The sequence below is a fragment of the Dryobates pubescens genome, chromosome 1 (assembly GCF_014839835.1).
Source record: "Dryobates pubescens isolate bDryPub1 chromosome 1, bDryPub1.pri, whole genome shotgun sequence".
Lineage (NCBI taxonomy): Eukaryota > Metazoa > Chordata > Aves > Piciformes > Picidae > Dryobates > Dryobates pubescens.
The window spans coordinates 40607500-40631816 of NC_071612.1; the positions used below are offsets into that span (position 1 = coordinate 40607500).

Genomic DNA, 24317 nt, shown 5'->3' on the forward strand with positions numbered 1-24317 from the left:
GACATTGAGCGCTATTTATTATTTGTGATTGGCTTTACATGCAGATTCTACAATAGCTAGTTACTGCCTAACCACATTTTCCTCAAACTCAAAAGTTCTATCCAAAAGAGGCTGCAGGTCATGAGACAGGAAGCTAATGAGGGGAAGGGCAGATGTCTAAATGTTCTGCTAAAAAAATTAGAATGTTCTCTCATCTGCAGTTGTTTCATTTCAGCTGCCATATCCCAGATCCTCTCCTGACTCTGTCCATAAAACACACCAAAAATGTCTTCTCACTATCAAGTTATCCCTTCAGTTTCTCTTGCAAAAACCCAAGCAGATCCCAGTTTTGACCACAAGGAATCTTTTCCAAATTGCAGCATTAATAGTTTTTATCTCACTGTATGCCTTCCAAAGGCTGCAGTCACACAATCCCATCCCACATGAGAGAGCAGTCATTTACATTTACAGCACCCTCCTTCACTGAGGGTGTGGGTTTGCTGCTGGATGAAGTGAAAAGTGAAAGACTCAGAGGCTTCTAAGCCAAATAGGATAAGAAAGTGGGAACAAGAACAGAGAGCTGTTGGTAACAGTTTGAAGAACTAAGTGAAATCATTAAGATAAGTCATAAAAATCACCAGGTTGGAAGGGGCCTCAAGGATCATCTGGTCCAACTTGCTTGGCAAAAAAGACAGTCTGGACAAGATGGCCCTGTCTCCTACCACCAGAATCTTCAGTGTGCCCAGTATTGGGGACTCCACCACTTCCCTGGAAGATCATTCCAGTGACTGATTGCTTGCATTGTGAAAAAATGCCCTTGTGTCCCATGGGAATACCCTCGGGAGTAACTTGTACCTATCACTCCTTGTCTTCTCCATGTGATTGCTTGTCAAAAGGGAGTCTCCATCCTCTTGGTAGCCCCCCTTTCAGCACTGGCACATGTTGGCCTTCTCTGCTACAGCAGCACACTGTTCGCTCACACTGAGCTTGGTGTCCACCAGGATCCTGGGGCCCTTTTCACAGGACTGCTCCCCAGCCAGCCAGATCCCAACCTGTGCTGCACTCCCAGGTTATGTACTCCAGAGCCAGCAGATTATCTCAGGCTCCTCTGAAGACAGCAAGTTAACTTCATGTGGCTTGGGTCTGGAAAGCAGCACCTTTCCTGCTCCACCTGGGGAAAAGTAGCTGCTGGATCCCAGCAGAGCTAGTCCAACACAACTGACTGCTCCCTTCCTCTCTTCTCACTCCTTATGCTTTGCAGCTGGATGCTGGGCACCTTTTCTTACCCACCTATTTCCTTCTTAAGTTCACTGGTTTCACATTTCTCTCAAAGCCCTGAAACAAGCTCCTAGCCTACAGCTACAAACAAGGAAAGGGCCTGTATGGACTGAAATACAGCAGTGCACATTTCTGTGTTATGAGGCTACCATGCTCAGAGTTCCTGATGAAATTTACAGGGCTTGGTTTGGTCTGATCTCTGCAAAAATCTACACATGGCACAATAAAAGACAGCTCCATAGCAGTAACAGACTGAGGCAATACCTCCTTCTTCCACCCTGGACAATAACACAACCACATGCTTGATTTGCAGCATAACCATTCCTTGTTGTTAGTGGTCTATCCTTCCACAGAAATCCGCTTTTCTTTTGAGGTAGTGAAGAGAATGCAGCATAAAAAATTCACTCTGACATGCAAGAACAAGAAAACAGAACCAACTGGATGAGGAAAAAGTGTTCACTATGAACACTTCAATATCGACTCTAGAAAAACAATAACATAGTTTTAATTACTGGTTCAAACTAATTCCAGTAACAGTTACCAGAGTTTTCAGAGAGTATTACCCTTCTCCCCAGAACTCTTCAGTAGAGGAAAATTAACTAAGATAGAAAAAGGATAAAGAAAACATCAACAAACTCATGAGAATGGAGACAGCATCTTAAACAGTGGCTGTGCAGAACAAAAATGGAGTGTGACTTCTATGGAAAACATTTTTCTACCAGGACAAATTTCGTTGGTGGCACCAAACTATACTTTTCCAACTGTTGTGATGCTAAAAGATAAATGAAGTGGGAAAAAAACCCAACACAACCTACCTACAAATAAAACAAAACCAGCTTTCTACTTTCAAAACATTAACCAGATTTCTGATCATGAACAAAACTGAATTGGTTAAGTTTCTGCTTTTCTCTTCCCAAAGGTATTGGCAAGCCTCATATTTGCATTTAGCTGTTCCAAACACTTTAGATAAATGAATAGAATCCTCAAAACCCTGACTTTGGGAGCTTTTTACATGGTTTGTTGCTCTTTAATCAAAAAGAGCAGCAAAATAAAGGCTAGCAGTGATTCAACTGATCTGATCACAATTGTTTACTTAGGGACCTATTTCCTACAGCAATGAATGTGGAGTTTATCTTGAAAAATCAAATGCTCACAGGTACCTCAGTGGATTTAGCAAATAGAATGTTTATACCGTGTGAAATAGTAATAAATATCACTACTGATCAGTATTTCTCCATGAAAAGCTGTAGCCAGGAGAGGCAGTCTCCCAGGCAGTCAGCACCAGAATAAGAGGACACAGTCCCAAGCTGCACCAGGGGAATTTTAGGCTCGAGGTGAAGAGAAAGTTCTTCACAGAGAGAGTTGCTAGCCATTGGAATGTGCTGCCCAGGGAGGTGGTGGAGTCACCATCCCTGGAGGTGTTCAAGAGGGGATTGGATGTGGCACTTGGTGCCATGGTTTAGTAGTCATGAGGTGTTGGGTGACACGGTGGACTTGATGATCTTTGAGGTCTTTTCCAACCTTATTGATTCTATGATTGCAAGCATTGGAAAGAGGCTCTGCTAGCTTTGGCTGGGACAGTTATTCTTCTCCACAGCAGTTGATGTGGGGCTCTGTTTTGGACTTGTGACCAAAGCAGGGTTGATAACACACCAGTGTTCGAGCACTTGCTGTACAGCTCATACATAACTCCAAGGACATCTCTGCCTCCCCACCAGCAAGTGGGTGCAGGAGAAGGTGGGAGGGAGAGAGGTCTGAGACAGCTGGCCCCAAGCGGATAAAGGTACATTCCAGGTCATTTACATCATGCTCTGAATATAGAAAAGCTGGGAGAAAGGAGGAGACAGAAGGTCAATGGGAGTGATGGTGTTTGTCTGCCCAAGGAACTGTGACACCTGATGGAGTCCTGGAGTTAGCTGAGTATCTCTGCCCTTGGGGCAGTGTCTGGAAATGGCCCAGCAAAACAGGACCTAGAGGTGGTGGCTGACAGCAGCTGAAGATGAGCCAGCATGTGCCCAGGTGGCCAAGAAGGCCACCAGAATCCTGACCTGGATCTGCAATAGCATGGTCAGCAGGACCAGTACAGTGATTGTCCCCCTGTACTCAGCACTGGTGAGGCCACATCTTGAGTCCTGGGGTCAGTTTTGGTTCCCTCACTCCAAGAATGACGTTAAAGGGCTGGAGCAAGTCTAGAAAAAGGCAAAAGTAAGGAAGCTGGTGAAGGGTCTGGAGAACAGGTCTGATGAGGAGCAGCTCAGGAAACTGAGATTTAGTTTGGAGAAGAGAAGGCTGAGGGCAGATGTCATTGCTCTCTACAGCTCCCTGAAAGGAAGGTGGAGTGTGTGCGTGGGGGGGGGATCAGTCAGTTCTTCTCTCTATAGCAGGTACTAGAACAAGAGGAAATGGCCTGAAATTGTGCCAGGGGAGGTTTAGGTTGGAGATTAGGAACAATTTCTTTCCTGAAAGAGTGAGCAAGCATTAGAACAGCCCAGGGAGGTGGTGAAGTCATTGTCCCCGGAGGTGTTCAAGAAACACATGGACATGGCACTTCAGGCCATGCTGGTGGGTTGATGGCTGGCCTCAATCTCTTCCAACTAAAACAATTCTATGGTTCTAGGATTCTGATTCTCCCCCTCATTCTGCTGGGGGCCAGAGAGTCAGCAGCTGGGCTGCTTGCCATGGCGAGCCCACTCCAGAAGGATGGCTATGACATTTTGGAACCAGCAAAGAGAGGACTTCTACTCATTCCTAAACTACTGGAAACCCAGCCCTTTCCACATGGAGTTAAACATAATGGTTCTCCTAAGCACTGGGCACACTTCTCTCAAACAATTACCCACCAAACTGGTTCAAAGAGAGCTGCACCCCTGCGGCTTCACGTTCGCAAACTGGCGACAGCGGTTGTTTCCAGGCAGCAAATTGTGGCATGACATCAATAATTGTGGCATTACATTTCACACCACAGAAGGAAAATTGTTTAATACATTCTTTGTCCCTGGACTGCTAAAAACTGCAACCCAGGACTGCAAGCTGAGACTTCCCAGAATCAGCAACAATCTGATGAAGAAGTAACACAATTTGTTAAACATCTGATCAAAGATCACCGCAATGCATTCCCAGGCATGGCCGAGTTAGACACACTGCCAGCCTTACCTCAGACAGCTTGGTTAGATCCTATTCTGGAGGCTTTTTTAAGATCTTATGTAGATTTTTTTTTTTTATATTTATTTCAAATGGTATTTATTGGTGAAAATATAAAACCAATGAAGCAAAACTATTTTTTTCCCTGACACCAAAAATAATGTAATCTTTCATAGTCCAATTTCTTGTTCTCTCTCAATATGCCTTAAGCTCCTTAGCTCTGTCCTTTTCATTTTCCTTTCCCATTTCTAAGCACTAAATCTATTGCTCTTTTCTGCAGATCTTTCTGTCTCTGCAGCCTGTTCTCTTTCATTGCAAAGTAGCCTCGCTGCAGCACTTCCTAGCAGCGTTTTTGGACTCCTCAATGCAATGTCCTATAGCTACACTTCTCCCCATGAAAACCAAATCCTCCTCCTTCACACATTTCACAATTCCTCCATTCTACAACATTCACCTATCTGCCACTCTATCCTGCTGCTTTGCTGGCTGGAGAACAGCTTGAGCAGCCTTAGGGGGTAGGATAGCTCTACAGTGGGACCTTGACAGGCTGGACAGATGGGCAGAGTCCAAGGGCATGAGATTTAACACATCTAAGTGCCAGGTTCTACACACTGGCCACAACAACCCCATGCAGTGCTACAGGCTGGGGTCAGAGTGGCTGGAGAGCAGCCAGGCAGAAAGGGACCTGTGGGTACTGGTTGACAGGCTGAACATGAGCCAGTAGTGTACTCAGGTGGCCAAGAAGGCCAATGGCATCCAGGCCTGCAACAGGAACAGTGTGGCCAGCAGGAGCAGGGAAGTTATTCTGCCCCTGTACTCAGCAGTGGTCAGGCCACACCTTGAGTACTGTGACCAGTTCTGGGGCCCTCAGTTTAGGAAAGATGTTGAGTTGCTGGAATGTGTCCAGAGAAGGGCAACAAAGCTGGGGAGGGGTTTGGAGCACAAGTCCTATGAGGAGAGGCTAAGACAGCTGGAGTTGCTTAGCCTGGAGAAGAGGAGGCTCAGGGGAGACCTTATTGCTCTCTACAACTACCTGAAGAGAAGTTGTAGCCAGGTGGGGGCTGGTCTCTTCTCCCAGGCAACCAGCACCAGAACAAGAGGACACAGTCTCAAGCTGCACCAGGTGAAGTTTAGGCTGGATGTGAGGAAGAAGTTCTTCTTGGAAAGAGTGATTAGCCATTGGAATGGGCTGCCCAGAGAGGTGGTGGAGTCACCATCACTGGAGGTGTTTAGGAAGAGACTGGATGGGGCACTTGGTGCCATGGTTTAGTTGATTAGATAGTGTTGGATGATAGGTCTGACTCGATCTCAAAGGTCTTTTCCAACCTGGTTAATTCTATTCTATTCTTTATGGTAAACTTTGGTGCCATCACAGATTTGTGTTTCTCCTAAGGTATAAAGCACAGGAAACTGCCCAGCAGCATTAGAGAGTAAAGCCCCCAAACAATCAGGGAATGGCCTGGGTTAGAAGGGACCTCCCAAGATCATCTTGTCCAACCCAATCTACCAAAAGCAGGGGCACCCTCAACTAGATCAGGTTGCCCAGAGCCCTGTCAAGCCTCACCTTGAATATCTCCAGGGATGGGGCCTCAGCTACCTCCCTAGGCAACCTGTTCTAGTGTTCCACTACCTTCCTGGTACAGCATCATCACAGAGATATCTAAGAGAAACTGTTAACATGGTTCACAACCAACCTGTGCTTTCCTCATGTAAGCCAGTGGCTCCTTCATGTGCTCAGGTGGTGCTGCAGGGTGACTGGGTGAAGGAAACCTTAAAGAAAGAGTAGATTTTAAATGCTCAGGGTTGGATTTTGCTTATTAATCCTGCATTTGCACACCTAAGCACTAGCAAAACCACTGTGCACGTTGAGCAACACTAACAAGAAACATGATTTTTCTAAGCATTCCTTCCTCAGCCTTTCCTGTGGACACAAAATACCTCTATATAGATGCAACTATAGATATAAGATCTATCAAGAGAGGACACACAACATCCTACATGAGTTGTTCTTCCCATGCAAACACTGCTCCCTCAGAATGTCACCTCAGAATGTGAAATAAAATCAAAATAACTTTATGAAGAAACCAAGGGTTTCAGGGGTATATCCTCTTCACATCATGTCATCTTTATGGAGTTTTTACTATTCAGGATTTTTTTTTGGGGGGGGGGGATGATTTCCCTTTAAAAATCAACACTGAACGTGCACATGTCCAAAGTAGAACTCCGTGGTGCTGACCTGAGCCAAGCTGAATATCTACTCACAAGCTATATTATGCCAAAAATATAAAAGCTGGAACAAAACCAAGTAAAAACCCCAAACCAAACCCTTGATTTCTCTCCCAGTTGTTCAGATGCTTTCCAATGAGCTACTGCCAAATATTTCATCTGGCTTCACTTGAACCATCTCAAATATCTTTCGAGAAAGAAAATTTACACAAAGCTTCTCTCACATTTAGCCTGAATTTTCATCTGTTTGAATGCTTTCAGTCAGTTCCCACCACATGATTATGGGAAATTCTCCCCAGATTGCTTCCCATTTTTAATTGGTGAAGTCATTTTTGTACTTGCTGCTGGTTTATTCTGGACAACTCCATACTGTGTGTCAAACGGAATCAATACTGACAGATTCCAGCCCTGCTGCTGATTGGCTTTTCCACCATGCTCATGACCTTATGGTATTCTTCAGTCCTTTCAGTTTCCCAGGACTCATTTCACTATTTTGCAGCTTATTTCTGTGAGCTTCAAGAAGCCATAAGCAACAGTCCAGAAGACAGGTCAGTAGTTTCCCTTGAAAGAAAAAGTGAAGATGGCTTCTTACAGGCACAGCATTGGGCTGCAGGAGCTCCTCACACTGCTGAGCCTCATTGTTCCAAACTTAACTCCAACAACTTATTGAAATGAACACAAAGATTTGCACCCACTTTGCTCATTAGGTAGCTGCATTTCTGGCTGTAGCTGCTGTGAAAGCCACCAGAATGGAAAGGCAACTCATGCTTCCCAGGTGTCTGACCTAAAATCGGCTGAAGGATAATAAAAAGGGAATTTCACACATTTCAGTCTGTTTATAACCATACCCCAAGCATCATTAACACCAATCTAGTCTAAAGACCCAATATCTTAAAGATCTTTTCTTTTTTTTCCATCATTAATACAACATACACCAAAAACATTTGAAACTAACTAAACTTCATTTGCAGCATCTACCTCAGCTCCATAAGATTCCTATTGTGGCTCTTGGCACCTTTGGAAGACAAATAAAAGCTGCTGAAGTAACTGAAAAAAAAGGGTGATATTTGCCTCACGTTTTCTTTACAATGGGCTTGAGTGCAGCATTTTCTCTAGGATACAAAGGAAAAAATGGCACTTAGAAAGAAGAAACAAAGCAGGTACTCTTGGTGTGAGAGATCCTGCAGACAATACTAGATACACAAATGAACCTGAAGGAAACCACAGGAGTGGAAGTGATTTTAAAGAAAAACACTAAAACTCACACGTTGAGTTCACTGTAAACAGCATTCTGAAGCTTCTTCTCCCAGCCTGTTCAAATAAAAATACAGACACACAAAAGAGAACTTTAGGAATGATGCTAAAGGAAGATGAATCCAGTGCTGCTCTGCAGCCACCAGAGCTTTCTGTCCTGTCTCAGTGCCTGTCTAGCTGCCAGACAGACAGCAGGCGATGAAGAGACCTTAACCTAATTAAGGCAGGACAAACTGCAAGTGGAGAGCTGCATGAAGGCTGAATATCCTTTATTTCCATCTACTGCTTACACAATAACACCACATTTTTGGTTAAATAATGATATGCTGGCTTTGCAAAGCCAACACATTATTTAAACAACTACAAACACTAACAGTGTTCCTATTACAAATCTTCCCTCACTTCTCTCTAAACCTTCACACAACAGCTGTTTAGCCTACAGCTTCCAGTGGCAATGGAGGTAAAATGTTCAGGAGCCCCTCCATGGCTGCTCATTTCTCTTCTCAGAGATGACTAAACCCTTGTATCACTCAGAACTTAAGTCACCAGTCTGCAATAAAATGATAAAATCACTACTTTGCAGAGCATGGCTTTCCAAACACTGCTAGACCCCATGAGCTTTGTCCTTTTAAGTTTTCTGCATCTCACTTAACAGTCTGGAATCACTGAATGTCTGCTTCTGGCCACCCTCAGTGACAAGATCTCAAGCTGCACAAACCACTCTCTGCCAGGTATGTCACACACATCCTCAGTGCTCACAAGGATCTCCAAGGAATGATACAAACCTGATGTCTTCAGAAAATCCTTAATATCTTCTTTTAATGATTCAAGCTTAATTTCTGGTTTGTGTAGGCTCACCTAGTATGGAAAACAAAAATCAATCAATAATCAGCAAGCAAGCACTGAAAAGAAAGTAGATTAAGTTTTAAAGTAAGAAACACACATGCTTAAGGCTACACACAAAGCTAACTGCTTCCTAACTTGACATTGTATTTGGTAGAATGCAAAATGTCTTCCCAAAGTCATGTTTGTACCTAAAACATTACTGCAATCTAAACTGGCAGAAGTGCTGGCTAGGGTTCATTGGGCAAAACCCACCTTAGCGAGATTGGTACTGAGGAGTTCATTTCCTGCACAACCAACGGCAGCATAGAGCCAAGTAAATCCATGGGCACTCAGGGCACACAGTCTGGGGAAGAGGCAACTTCCTTTCACAGTAAAGTACCCAGTGCTGTAAGGAGGCTGACACAGGAGAGGGGGCAACAGAGGGGACAGCCCTAGAGGGCACAGAGGCACAGCCAGAGAAGAGCAAAAGTCAGAACGTTTAAGGATTCAGCCAGGCCAGCACAGAGCCCTGGGAGGAGAAAGGGAGTAATGCAGCACATCAGCAAGCAATAACAACTCACTGTGAATCAAAGTGAATGCCTTTTCCTCATAACTGTCATTGGGCACATTCTCATGGCTAGGGCTCTGGGGGTCAGGGTGGCCATGTTCATCTGCAGCCTTGGCCAGCTTCTCAAAAATCAAGAAGCAGCTCATTGTGAGATGGTCCTTCACAAAACAAGCTAGCACCACAGCACTGCTTGGCACTCTTAGCCTTTAGCTGTGCAGAAGAGCATAGCTTGAGAGCTTTCACAATTTTGCCAAACCTACTGGCAGGTGGCTAAGGCACCAGGAGCAATCTTCATGCACACCTTCTTTGCCTTTGCTTTTGGTGAGGCATACTGCTGAGATCTGGGCCATCAGCACTGTAAGTGACTCTTTCAGTGCTTGGATGTCAAGATGGAAGAAGTGCAGGCACTCAGCACTGCTCTGGGTGAAAGTAAGCAAAAGGGCTGCACAAGGCTGGCTAGGTGGCAGGAGCTGGTGGGTGTGGTAAAGTGATCCACAATCTGAGCACACAAACAAACCTATCTGCAAAACAGCATCTAAATTTGGGAATGGCACCCAGTCACCACGACTGGACACCACTGCCCAGGCAGGAAGGGAGGGCAGCCCTCCAGGAGAACAGCAAGAGGACCAGCACCACACTGCAGAGAGGAGGCTCCACAGCACAAAGTGTTCCAGCATAAATCCTGAGCTAAAGTATTTCCTTTCTCAACAAGAATAAACACTGCAGAGCAGCACTCCAACCACACTGCACTGTGGAGGCGCACCAGGTGAACACATATTTTTATCTTGCTGCAGGCAGCTCTGCAAACAACTTCACACAGTCTAAATATTTTTACAAGCTACCCATCACAATCTCTCTTCCAAGCCCCTCTAGTTTAGATACATAAGTCCCTTCTCAGAGCCTTGTTGCTGCTCTCTGTGATTGTGTACAGGTGCACAAGGCTTTGAGGTTTTGTTGCTATTATTTCCCAAATGATACCAAGCACACCCCAAATACAGTCCAACTTCAGAAAAATCTGATGGGAAGTAATAAATATTCACCTTTCCTGGCATACTCCATCCTGCCATAACCAGATTCTACCAGGATTAAGCCAACTTGTTAACAAACCACTTCAATTGCAACATAAACACTCTCTTAAGCTCTTCAGATCCTACACATTTCAGTGATTTTGGTTTACACAGTCCTGTAGCAGAAAGAGGAGTAATCATTCTAGGCATGACTAACTTCAACAACTCTAAAAGCCCTGCTTACACTGGCAATTTTCCTACATTTCTACAATAATCACATTAAGGGGAAAAGTGAGGGTTGGTGTTTTTTTTTTCCTACAAGTAAAGATAACCTCACAGCTGAAACAGAGCTACAGTCAGCCCCACACAGGAACAGACAGCTTCAAATGTTACCTGCTGCAAGATATGCAGGAGACACTTTCAGTAAGCCAATGTGATGTTTGAAGAGTTTTTCCAGGTTTGATTTGAGCATAAAATTAGTGCTGCACATAAAATAAGCATAAAATAAACACCCAGAAGGTAAAAAAACCAGCATTGCTAAAAAACAAAGTCATCTGTGGCTCAAGCTTGCATTGCTTGTGAACTCCACACTGTTCACCATGCACACAGCTGCACTCCACTGAAAATTCACTGGCCTGCAAGCGCTGCTGCTGAAACACTTCCAGTGAACTGCAAGCTCTGCTGGGAGGTGATAGCAAACCCTTTGTTAAATACAAAGCAGGAAAATTACTCATTAATTATCTGTGACTCAGGAGCCTGTGTTTATTTGCTAACTTTTATTAAATAAAAGCAACATTTCAGAGAAACATCCTTCTTAATTTCATCTTTTACTTAAAAAAAATAATTGATACTAATCTCTGCTTAACTGTTGAAGAAAAATGTCATCAAAATTATGCCCTCAGATACCCTGCAAGCCATAAAAATCACTCCAAGATGTTCCTGTACTCCCTTCAGAAGGATGCAGCCAGGCAATACCTCAGCTGCAACGTTCCCAGTGCTCCCAAAGCAAGCTCCTCTCCTTCCTTACCCCATCTGCAGTCTCACAAAGACCCTTCCCTCCCACCTTGGTCAATATTTATGTTGAAACTTTCTGGTACTAGTCACAGGTCTGCTCCAAGAGTGACAGCAGATTCCTCTCTTTTGGACAACCATTCTGATCAGGACATACCTTAGTGTATCTCCTCTCCACAGTTCTTCACAGCTTCCTAAAAACACAGGATGATTTGGGTTGGAAGGGATCTTCAAGATCATCTAGTTACAACCCCCTGCCACAGGCAGGGACACCTTCCACTAGACAGCTTGCCCAAAGCCCCAGCCAATATTGCTTTCAACACTGCCAGGCTTAGAGTTTCCACAACTTCTCTGCACAACCTGTTCTAGTGCTTTACCACCCTCACGGGCAAGAGCTTCTTCCTCATGTCTCATCTCAATCCAGCTTCTTCCAGTTTGAAGCCATCACTCCTCATCCTATCACTCCATGACCTTATCAAAAGACCTTCTCCAGCTCTCCTAGAACCCCTTCAAATCCTGGAAGGCTTCTATCAAAACCTTGCAAATGTAATTGCCAGAGTAGGGTGAGATGAGAGTAAGAATCATCTCTTACACCCCAAGTTACCACTTTCAGCCTACTTGGACACCGTTATCCTGCTTATCTCCAAGTTCTTCTCCAAGCTGTTCTACTACAGACATAGCTACAAGGAACAGACCTGAGAAGGTCTGCACAGAAAATACCGGGAGGGATTCCTTCTGAATCTTTCTTAGTCAATTTAAACCATCATTTAGAACCTCTGTCTTTCATTTTACTTTCACCCTCTGTTTTAGAAAAGTTCTTTAGGAATAAACTGGTGAGGCTTTTGTTGCTTGGTTGGGTTTGTTTGGTTTTGTTTTTTAACTTCACTATTTTGCTCCTGGCCATTAGAGGCTTCAGACAACACAAGCATCAGCCAGACTTCTATCAGAGGTTTGTAGAGGATAAAAGTTAATCTTCACTGATCTTAGCTATGAATAAAGCTTGGCTTCCTTTAGACATGGTGAGAAAAGTTTCTGAATTGCCAGCAAATGACAATATGTTTTAAAGGTAGCACTTCTTTCCTGTCTCTGAACCATCCCATTTTTATTGTCACTTCACTGACAAAGATGTTCCCTAAACCAAATTTCTAGCAAGATTTCATAAACCACTTTGTTTTCAAACTGCATCTGATGATTGAAGATGCACATGTCTTAGTTTTTCTAACCCCCTCTAATTCCTCTCTTAAACAATTCAGAAAGGGAAAAATCAAGACAAAAGCAAACAGATGTTGCCACAAACCCACACAGTCTAAGCTGTGCCTGAGAAACTGAGCTCAGATGTCTCATCTGAAACCCCAATAACCCCATCAGCAGTTCCTCCTGTTGAAAAGCTGCTAGCTAATACATTGGCACTTTTTTATCCTTTCCCTTCAGACACTCTGGATAATCTGCTCAGAAGAAACCCCACAGCAAATGCCAGGCACATGTGCACTCTTTCCTGCATTAACCTCTCTGTGCTAACTGCAGGCACATTATCAATATACCAAACCTTAGCCTACAAAATCAGCGTTAAGCTTGATTTTCCAATCATCACTAACAAGCAGATGGCCTAAACTCTACTGCAGGCAAGGCAAAAACATGATTATCTTGGAGTCCCCAGAGCTAAAGCTGAGAGCAAATCATTCGGTGTCCACTCCAAACTCATTTCACAGAGGTTGTGTGTCACAGCCCGTGACATCAGCTTAGGCTCTCAGTGACAGAGAAGCCCAAGAGAAGCCCAGCGTGACTGTGATCAGTTCATAACCACAGGGCTGCTCTGTCAGCTCCCACAAATAACACCAGATATTAGGTTTGCCCCAAGGTTCTGTTCACTATGAAAAGAACTGCTCATTGGGGGCCCCTTTCTGGACATTAAAAGAAGACTCATTTACAAAACACAGCTTTTGCTAATAGCAGGTTAAGGGAGGCGATTCTCCCCTTCAGCTCTGCTCAGACCCCACCTGCAGTCCTGTGTCCAGCTGTGAAGCCCCCAACACAAGACAGACATGGAACTTCTAAAGCAGGTCCAGAGAACACCACATAGGTAATCTGAGGGCTGGAACACCTCTGCTGTGAAGAGGCAGTTGGGACTGTTCAGCCTGGAGAAGAGAAGGCTCCAGGGAGACATTCTAGCAGCCTTACAAAATTTGAAGGGGGCTCCAGGAGAGCTGGAGAGGGGCTTTTGCCTGGAGTGACATCTTCAAACTGGAAGAAGCTGGATTGAGATGAGACATAAGAAAGAAATTCTTGCCCATGAGGATGGTAGAGCACTGGAACAGGTTGTCCAGAGAAGTTATGAAGGCTGCAAGCCTGGCAGTGTTGAAAGCCAGGCTGGCTGGGGCCTTGAGCAAGCTGGTCTAGTGAAAGGTGTCCCTGCCTGTGGCAGGGGGTTGAAACTAGATGATCTTGAGGGTCCCTTCCAACCCAAACCATTCTGTGATTCTATGAAACACTCTATTCTATTCTAATACAACTGGGGTTGTTTAGCCTGGAGAAGAGGACACTCACGGGAGACCTTCTTGCTGTCTACAACTACAAGGGAGGTTGTAGCCAGGTGGGGGTTGGTCTCTTCTCCCAGGCAACCAGCACCAGAACAAGAGGACACAGTCTCAAGCTGCACTAGGGGAGGTTTAGGCTCAAGGTGAGGAGAAAGATCTTCCCAGAACGAGTAGGTGGCCACTGGAATGGGCTGACCAGGGAGGTGGTGGAGTCACCATCCCTGGAGGTGTTAAAAAAAGGCTTGGATGAGACACTTGGAGCCATGATTTAGTTGTCACAAGGTGTTAGGTATTAGGTTGGACTTGATGATCTCTGAGGTCTTTTCCAACCTGGTTGATTCTACACAACAGGACAGAAACCAAACACTAATTTAATAAAAAGAGTAGCAAAAATCAGAAACCTTCAGAATCATATCCAGCTACTGAGGGATGGATAAAGCCAAGTATCTCACTGGTGGGGCCTTTGCAGCTGCACAGTACAGCAATGACCACACAAGCTTATAAATGAAACAAGGCTATGCTGTACATGAAAGAACATAAATACAAGCAAAGACAATTAAAAAACAAACACCAAGGACAACAGATTCCTGATGAGGGCATACACTTGGCCTTATTAACTGAAACTACAAGCTCCAAAAGACTCCTCTTCATGTTCAGAAACCCTCTAGTTAATATCTTCACTCTTTTCACTTGATCGGATCACTGCACTGAACTACGGCTCTGATTTAATCCTGTTACAACCCCTTCAAACACCTACCCTAAGAACCAATCTGAATAACTGCTGCCCTATTTTCTTCCCCCCCTTACTACTTCACATGGCTAGAATAATATTCTGACCAATATACACTCTTTTGCCCTTCTCCAAGAAATGTGCATAGCAGCATTCTGAAAAGCTTTGGCTGGGTTTTATTGACTTTACAGGTTACCACACCTCAGGTCAGGCTCTCTCTTTGGGATGCCCAACTCCCTAGCACTTGCAGAACCTATAGAATAGGCTATATATAGAATAGACTAAACCAGGTTGGAAGAGACCTTTAAGATAATCACGCCCAACCCATCATCCAACACCATCTAATCAACTAAACCATGGCATCAAGCACCCTATCAGGTCTCCTCCTAAACATCTCCAATGACAGCGACTCCACCACCTCCCTGAGCAGCCCATCCCAATGGCCAAACACTCTTTCTATGAAGAACTTCTTCCTCACATCCAGCCTAAACCTCCCCTGGTGCAGCTTGAGACTGGGTCCTCTTGTTCTGGTGCTGGTTGCCTGGGAGAAGAGACCAGCCCCCCGCTGGCTACAACCTCCATTCAGGTAGTGGTAGACAGCAATGAGGTCTCCCCTGAGCCTCCTCTTCTCCAGGCTAAGCCCCTCCTCATAGGGCTTGTGCTCCAAACCCCTCCCCAGCTTTGTTGCCCTTCTCTAGACACCTTCCAGCAACTCAACATCTTTCCTAAACTGAGGGGCCCAGAACTGGACACAAGACTCAAGGTGTGGCCTAACCACTGCTGAGTACAGGGGCAGAATGACTTCCCTGCTCCTGCTGGCCACACTATTCCTGATAACAGTTAATTCCTGATACAGATAATTCCAGCCCACTCTGAGCTATGCACATTTGCCTACTCACACATTTAGAGAGCAGTCTCTCGACCTCAGCAAAGCAGACGTACATTGAAAAGAAACCAAAACAGTTAAGAGCTCAAACTTATAAACAAACAGAAAAGGCATGTGGTGATGTCACTTGCTGTGGAAAGCTTCGTGGATACTGGGGAAAGAAAGAACATGTTTCATCTACAAACTAAAACAAAAACAAGAGCATATAACAGACATCCTATCCTAAAAACAAACAAACAAAAAGACAAAGAAATACATTTAACAGGTGTGCAAAGGTTTGCCAAAATAAATAAACCCCAATAAAACCAAACCCAAAATATTTCACTACCCCATAAGAACTGTTATAGCTCCACAACCTGGTCATTATGGCCATGCAAATTGACTCAGTTGTAATCTGAACCACCCTAAATGCGGCTCAGCTGAAACACACGAATCTGGCTGCAAGTGCAGACGAATTACTAAGCAGAAAACACCAAACGTTTTCCCAGATATGAAAATCTGCTTCCATGTGCTTTTTCTCATTTCTTTTCACTTCCTTACACCAAATCCTCGTTTCCTCAGGGGAGGGAAGCAGGGGACAGTATTTAAAGCCTCTCAAATCAGAGATTAGGTAGACAGAATGATTATTTTCAGGACTATTTGAAGCAGTGAGGTTTCAAGAGGACAGCCTTCATAGCCACTGCAAAAGCTTTCAGTCCCAAGAGGAGAAACTATAGATACTGCCAAGAGACCAACCAGACCGCTCTCCGGCCCCGCCGAACAGGGCGGGAGCGGAGGCGAGGCCCCGGGCCTCACCGGCGGAGGCCGCACCGGCTGGCCCGGGAACAAAGCGTCGAGGAGGGGAGCGCGGAGGGGAGGCGGGCCCGGGGGCACAGCGCCAGCTCGGGGCTCACCCGGGCCTGTCGCTCCAGCTGGGAGTGGAGGCTGGAGCCCTGCAGCCGCTGCACGATCCGCGCTATGGTGAGGGAGAGCCCGCTGTCCGGATCCAGCATCGCGGCGCTGCCCGCAGCAGCCCCCGCACCGGAGCGCTTTCGCCGCCGGACCCGCCCGGCGTTACCTGGCAACCGCGGAGCGCGTGCAGGCACCCGCGCGGGCCCGGGCGGCAAGCGAGCCGCGCGGAAAGGTTCCGGGCCGCCACGGGGACCTGCTGCTGCCCGACCGTGACCCTCCCCTCACGGCCTGGGCGGCCCCACGCCGAGCCCGGCGCCCGGCGGACACCGGCGGCGGGACGCCTGCGGCTGCCGCTTACACCCCGCAGCTTGGCAGGCTTCCCGCAGGCCAGCGCGGGCCGGGTGCCAGCTGTCCGGGTGAAGAGCTCACTTGTGTTTCCTACCTAAAGGGTTGTCGTGGTCATTGCGAGGAAGGGTGTCAAAAGTCAGTGTAAGCAAAGCCTGCCAGGGGGCTTGGGCTGCCGAGTGTCAGCACCTGGCCACGCTGCTGCTGGAGACACCCAAAGGTGCTCGCTTTGCCCTTCTCTCCACGGCTGTCCCAGGCCCACAGCCTGCCCGATGTCCTGAGTGCCCAGCTGGCACAGGTGGGTTTGTGACAGCAGGCCCCCGAGGCCTGTGTGGCTGCTGCCACCCATGAGTACCCCCCTGCCAGGCCCTAGGCATCCCAGGGCTGTCTCAATAACGAGTTACATAGTATCCTGCATCATCATTACTTGGGGCTCACTTAACCCACCCAGCTTTGTCTTGGCAAGGACTAGGCTTCTTCATGCACCTCAGCTGAGCTGCTGCAATCAGGAGCTCTGAGGCAGCGCCTTCTAGAAAGGCTCCTCAGCTCTAGCTGTTGTCCAGCAATGCTTTGTGTATCCACTCTGATTTACATCAGATGATGTCAGCTCTGCTCCTACAATCACTTATGAAGGTAGGGGCAGGAGTGAGCACATTTTTATTCCCAGTGTGCTGGTAGTTAATGAAATATTTGCATACCTTCCCAACTGAACAAGCATGGGAAGCGTGCTAGCTTTCTTTGCTAGTTCCTAAGCAAAGAGTTCACATGGAGGCAGCACCTCCCCTCATTCTGCTTTGGTTTGAGTTTTATCAAGGAGAATCATTTGGCTCTGCAGGAGCTTTACCTGCTAAGACAGGCACATGCAGAGAACCTAGGCATGGCTCTAAGCCCTGCAAGCTTGCTGCCTCAAAATTCAGGGTTTGATATGGCAACTGTGAGAGGAGGCTCTGCCCCCTTGGCTGGCATCCTCCTCAGCCCCTTTTCCTTCACCAGTTTTTGAGAGAACCTGTGGACTGCCACAAGGATGGCATTTGCAAAGTGTGCCATGGATCAGGATTGGTGGACATGTGGGCACTCAGGGGCTAAGTCTGTGTTCAGTAGCAGCACAGCAGCACGTCTGACCTGCAGGCACCATGCTCAGTCCGATGGCAGGGCGTGCTGTGGGACAGGAGCCAGGCCACCTTGCTGGGCAGAGCACTGAGTTCCTCTGCTGCTGGGGAGTATGGGCAAACAACACAGCAGGTGAGCTGCACATGGAGTGCATGGGTCTCTCCAGGTCCTTGTCTCTATAGCTCAACAAAACAGGAGGAAAAGGTTATGCTAGCTGCACATCCATCAACATTTCTTCCTACCTAACCAGGGGGCCACCAGGCCCCCCGGCCTTGGTCAGCACCATCATCACCGTCACCACCCAGTGTGCACCATGGGGACTCACCAGTGATGAGAAGAGGATCCCTCAACCCAGATGGGCTCAGTTTAGGGCTTCTTTTTTTTCCTGGTGGGGATTAAAAAGAGGAGTGGGTGGGGAGGGCAAAGTGGCCACACCTGGGGTGGGAGGAGACTCCCACAGAGCCTGGGTGCTCTGGGATTTGAAGGGGAAAAGGGGGGAAATGAGGCAGTCAGGGTGGAAAAGGGACAGATGTGGTGGGAAAAGGGAGGTAGTGGTGAAAGAAGGGGATTTTAAAATAACTTTATTTTCCTAAATCTTCCATAATGCACAACTGCAGTTCCTGGTTTGCTTTGCCTCCATGCAAAAAGAACAAACCAATCAATACTTCATAAAATAAAGCACAGTGGTGGCTATTACAATGAAACCTTTCCAGAAGTATCATTTCGCTTGGTGGGAAAATCTGTGATTTTCAGATCAAAATAACAAGTTTTAACAACAACAACAAAGAAGTTCTTCAAGAGTGAATGTTCTCCCTGGATACCAGCAGTAAACACCAGCCTGTTGAAGGGACTGGAGCATATGCCCGATGAGGAGAGGCTGAGAGCCCTGGGGCTTTTCAGTCTGGAGAAGAGAAGACTGAGAGGAGATTTAACAAATGTTTATAAGTATCTGAGGGCTGGATGTCAAGAGGGAGGGGACAGGCTCTGCTCAGTTGCACCCTGTGATAGGACATGGGGTAATGGATATAAACTATAGCACAGGAGGTTCCACCTCAATATGAGGAGGAATCTTCTTCACTGTGAGGGTCACAGATCACTGGAACAGGTTCTGGAGTCTCTTTATCTGGAGAATTTTAAAAGACCCATCTGGGTGTGTTCCTGTGTGACCTCTGCTAGATTCTATGGTCCTGCTCTGGCAGAGGGGTTGGACTCAATGACCTTCAAAGGTCCCTTCCAACCCCTAACATCCTGTGATCCATGAGTAATTTCCTGCTTTGACTACCTCTGCTCAAAACCTGGCTTTGTTTATCATCCTTTGTTTATCACCACCCATGTGCACACCTGCCACTCTTCATTCCTGGCTCTTCTAGGCTACTGCCAGCCTGTGCACTGGGTTTATCTTTGGGCATTTACAATTCCAGGATGGGCAGGAAAGCTTGCTTCTAGTAAATGCCACTCAAAGGTAAAAGGCAAGGCACTATAAAGAGACAATGGTTACAGGATCCCTCTAAGGGCTGTTAGCCCTTACCATATCCAGCTAAGAAATCTCCTGCTTAAGTGCCTGCATCTTTTCTGTTTCCTTACAAGGAGCTCACTGCATAGCAGCTGGAGAAATCCAAGGTTATTGTTAAAAAAGACCACTGGCGGTGGCAGGAATAACAACCAGCTGCTCAGCCTGTCCCCTTGCTATCACCCAGCTGGTTTCCCTTGGTTTCCGTGTTTGCAGCTGCTGTTTTTTCATTGTGATTTACTTTTCTATCGCAAGCAAGCAACTGCAGCACAGGCAGCACAGAGGGGGTTTGTGATGTCCAGTAGGATGTGCCGGAGACAGCTTGCTGATTTTGTCAGAAGGGCTGATGCAGTTGTCATTGTTTGGGGGAGTTCCTTTGGTTTATCAGTAGTCTTTCCATCTCTTCAGTCCTACACCTTGAACACAGTTCTCTTCCCTGTTGTATTCCACCTCCATTATACCTGCAGTGCTTCATAGTGCTGTACCTTCCTTCACTGCACTTCATGCCAGGTTACTGCACTTACCTATACCTAAGGCAGTTGTCCCAAGGGCCTTTTATTGCAGGTCTGGAATGCATCAAGAATTTGGCAAGGGGAGGTGAAAATTGCATAGTCAGTATCTGAGATGCTTCACCAATACTCCCCCCCTTTCCTCTGGTGGGTTTTTGATGGAGAAAAGGAGAGGGTATGAAACAACACGTACATCATACTGTCATCTTTAAGGCCACATGAGACAAAATGCATTTGAATGCTTCCAAATTATCCTGAAGATCAGTTTATTTCCTAAAGTGTAAATGCAGTCAGTAAAAAGGGAAGACATCCAAAGGATGCACTGGGTGCCTGGAATCTTGACTTTTCCCATACAGCTGCATTCACTGACCAAATAAGAACTAGAGCTGTCTGCAGGTATCACCAAAGGAGTCAGCTGCCCTGAATGACAGAGTAATGGCTAAGGGAAGCCAATAAAATCCCAGCAGTGGCAATAAAATCCAGCAGTCCCAATCCCAAAATCCCAGCAGTCAACAAACCCAAATGGATTAGACCTTAAAGAAAAAAAATAAAAGACAAAAACCAACCCCAAACTCAGCCAAACCCCACACACATTCTTCCCACTCCTAAAGCCCTCCAAATTCATTCAGACAGGAGAGCAGGCTGGTTTGAAGCCCTGTCAGGTAAAGTGCATTTTTATTCTTGTTTGGGATGTTTTTAATCTAAAAAGCTACTCCTGTCCAGAACTTCATCTCTTCTTTCTCCCTTTGGAACCAGTTTAAGTCATGAGGGTTGAAAGCCCATAATCCTGATCCTCCATCTCAAGTTGCTAGCAGAGCTTCCCTCTCATCCCAGCAGGTTCTTTCAGAGAACATCATATGCAGTTCTTCTGTCAGTGTGCCCACTCTTTATTTTGAACTAATGTACACCAAATTTAATCTCAGCTATGGGCCAGTCCTTCAGGCTTGCCTTTATAGCACCCACTGGTTCCCTTGTGCAGTCAGCACCATGATCTATTGCTTGGAGCTGATAACAGAAAGGTGGGACAAAAAGTGTCAGTGACTCACTCTCATCAGTTTTAAGCTTCATTCAGATTCCTTCCCCCCAAATGACAGTGCATATGTTGGCAAGTTCCAATACTCTATTTAATATAATCAGATCTTAAGGAGTAATGAGATTTCCCCCTCCCCCTCCCAGATACCACTGATGCAATCTGAAGAATGTAGGAAGCTTAGATGATGTCTCTTCACTTATCAGGACAGAAAATATCTCCTTCACAAGGAGCAATATATTCACTCTAATATGTGGCTGAATTTGAGGGCCAGACTTTGACTCCCTATATTATCCTGGATTATTCTTAATGTTATTATTCCCTTTTGAAAATATCTAACACATACATGGGGTGGAATTATATATCTACTGTTTAAAAATATCAAACCCTCAGTTTTTTCTGTCTATGTGTTATACACTGTTGAGCATCAGTCCACTGAAACAGTGTCTTGAGCCCATGTCACAGTTTTTGCAGCAGGGGAATTTTTCTCCTGTGGAAAATGCAATAAATGTTTTAAGGCGGTCTGTTTGACTTTTGCTCACATACAATTTATTACAAGAGTCATGTCAGTGTGTGTTGCAAGTCTTCAACAACCAGCAGGTCACCTTGAGTACATTATTTAGTGTCTAAAGCCCAGCCTTCCTCTCCTTAGTCATTAAGAAGAAAACCCAAACACTTCAGTGGCAGAACAAGGATCTCTCCTTGGATAGCAGTTTGAGATATTTTATTCTTCTGATTAAGGTTGGGTGACAAAGTGGATCAACCCTTTTTCTGACCTATTCATTTTCAATATGAAGGATTAGTAGGCCAACTGGTTTCCTTGTTACATTTGCAAAGTGAAGAGTAAACCAAGAGGATCTAGGAACTCTTGCAGGGTTTTTGCAGTCCCTTCCTGATGGTGATGTAGCTGAAGGATGACCAGAGATCCCACCCATTAATAGGAGCACTCCAGTCTCAGCTGGGGGCATCCCTGATTCCATTGCAAGGATTTTTTTGTTTTCTTCTGCTTTGACTCTACATGTCTGCTCTGTTGAAAGGACAGCTAGACGTGCCACCAAATGGAAACGAATAGACTGAACCTTCCTAAATTTCCCATAGTTCTGTTTCTGTTGATGGTGCTTTGCTTTCCTTGCTTGGTGCCATTGAAAAGGAGCACAGGGCACTGGATAAATATCTTCACCAACTATGGAAGGGAGTCTCCCCTGGTAGATCTCAGGCCATGGCAGGGGCCTAAAGAATCCTATACTGAAATACTTGCAATTGTCCTGGATTAGTTTAAAAGAGATTGGGTCAAAATGCAAAGCTGAGCCTTAGTTTCTAACCAGTTTCTCTTCTTATCTACAGGACGATATTACTGCAGAAAATTGTCTGAAAACACTGAGTATTAATGCTGCCTGTGAGAAGAGTCATGTCATGTATATATGAAACACAACTAAATGACCACTTTGTACTGTGGAAATAAGTTCTTAACAAGAACATGCACAAGAATTCAAAGCAACCCTCTGAAGAGAGCAAAACAGTGAGGTGGAAGAGCAAACCCATGTAAAGATAGCACAGCTCTTAAGTCTGGCTCCAGAGCCAGTGAATAACAGGCTATCCTCCTCTCACTAACCTCCAGATTAGTGCACAGATCTGCTGAAGGAAAAATGGCACTAAAATGTCGTGCCCAGCTCTTGGGAGCATAAACAAACTAAGGTGACTTGACTTCTGCATGGTGAAAGCAAAAAAAAACCCAACCCTTTAAATACACAAATGCAGTCACGTTTTCTGGTTTGCATCACTGGTTAGAGCTCTGTAAAGAAATCTTTCCAGTGCAGAGCAAATCTGCTAAATCAAACAAAGGACAGAGGTACTGCATTAACAAAACTGTTGTTTTATGAGTTAACAGGACACAAGATTGAGTGTTACAATCCAGATTGCGATATGGTCCCATAAAGATCAGGAAGGAAAATTAGGTCATGGTGCTAAAGGACTGAAAATAAGGGTTGGAATTCTTTAATTCACTGGGGGGGGAGGAGGGGGGAAGGGAGAAGCACTGCAGTTTATAAAACATTTAGCAGGACTGTACAGATCTGCCCTGGCTGAGGCTGTCAGCTAAAGTTTTAGATCAAGCAGGTAACACAGGAAGTCAGTATCTAGGTGTAGGCCCCCTTACAGATGTACTGATAGCCAAGGAAATAACAGCAGGAGATGACACTGATTCCTTGAAGGAAGCTATTTTTAAAATGTAGTTATTTTTCCTCACCCAAATAAAAATGAAAGGGTTTCCAACAAGAATATTAACGAGGTAAAGATTTGGTAAGGTTTGGTAAGGGAGTTGGAAGAGTAAATGTAGGTATGATGTGTATTGGTTGAATAGTCACATATTCACTTAGAGAAACACTTCGGCATCATAAGATCACAAAATGGTTTGGGCCACAGAGGACCTTAAATATCATCTAGTTTCAAAGCCTCTGCAGCAAGCAGTGACACATTCCTCTGGACCTCGTTGGCCACTTCTACCTAGAAGACCAAAATCACTTCTTATGCAGTGGGTTAGGTCCCCCAGATATCCACAGCTGTGCAGTAGTTTTACTTTTTAGTGAGCTTTAGCTGTGACAGACTTCATATGCTTTAAAAAAATTAAAACATTGATTAGAAAATCCCTCTCTGCAACAAGGTACTGCTGGCTTCCATTCCTTTATCCCAGAAGCATGAGTTGTTGAGACCTCACTGTGTGTTTGCTCCTTAGAGCTGGAGATAGCAGCCCTGCTTGAGAGGGTCCTGAGCACAGCTCATCTATGTGGCCTAAGGGATGAACACTCAGCATTTGAGGTGCTGTTTGGAAATACACAGTTTTGGTTAAACTGGCTTAAAAGAGGAGAAAGTGCACCCACATAGGAAGGGTGATAGTTGAGGAAGCCTTCGTGTGGGTGCAAAGGGGAAGGAACAGAGCAGAGGCTGTTGACATGTCACTACCTGAGCAGGACACTATACAATCACAGAATCACCAAGGTTGGAAAAGGCCTCAAAGATCATCAAGTCCAACCTGTCACCACAGACCTCATGATTAAACCATGGCACCAAGTGCCACGTCCAATCCCCTCTTGAACACCTCCAGGGATGGTGACTCCACTACGTCCCTGGGCAGCACATTCCAAAGGCGAATGACTCTCTCTGTGAAGAACTTTCTCCTCACCTCAAGCCTAAACCTCCCCTGGTGCAGCTTGAGACTGTGTCCTCTTGTTCTGATGGTGGTTGCCTGGGAGAAGAGACCAACCCCCACCTGGCTGCAACCACCCTTCAGGTAGTTGTAGACAGCAATAAGGTCTCCCCTGAGCCTCCTCTTCACCAAGCTGAGCAAGCCCAGCTCCCTCAGTCTCTCCTCGTAGGGCTTGTGCTCAATGAACAGGATGAAGGGAGAAGTGTAAGGGAGGAAACCCCCTGCTTTGTTACTCTACCCCTGTACTATTTTACAGTACTAATTTACAGCTTTCATGATAA

The 24317-nt window shown here is 45.7% G+C and overlaps 1 protein-coding gene across 1 annotated transcript in view; it reads right to left on the minus strand.

Annotated features, from left to right (window-relative positions):
• Nucleotides 1-16470, minus strand: part of TBC1D19 (TBC1 domain family member 19) — a 44252-nt gene extending 27782 nt beyond the window's left edge. Inside the window, exons 1-4 of the mRNA XM_009904875.2 lie at nucleotides 16333-16470; nucleotides 8664-8736; nucleotides 7890-7935; nucleotides 6093-6168 (exon numbers count right to left, since the gene is read on the minus strand). Coding sequence (XP_009903177.2) covers nucleotides 6093-6168; nucleotides 7890-7935; nucleotides 8664-8736; nucleotides 16333-16431 — 294 coding nt within the window. The 5' untranslated portion in view covers nucleotides 16432-16470. The remainder of the gene's footprint in view (nucleotides 1-6092; nucleotides 6169-7889; nucleotides 7936-8663; nucleotides 8737-16332) is intronic.
• Between the last annotated feature and the right edge of the window lie 7847 nt (nucleotides 16471-24317).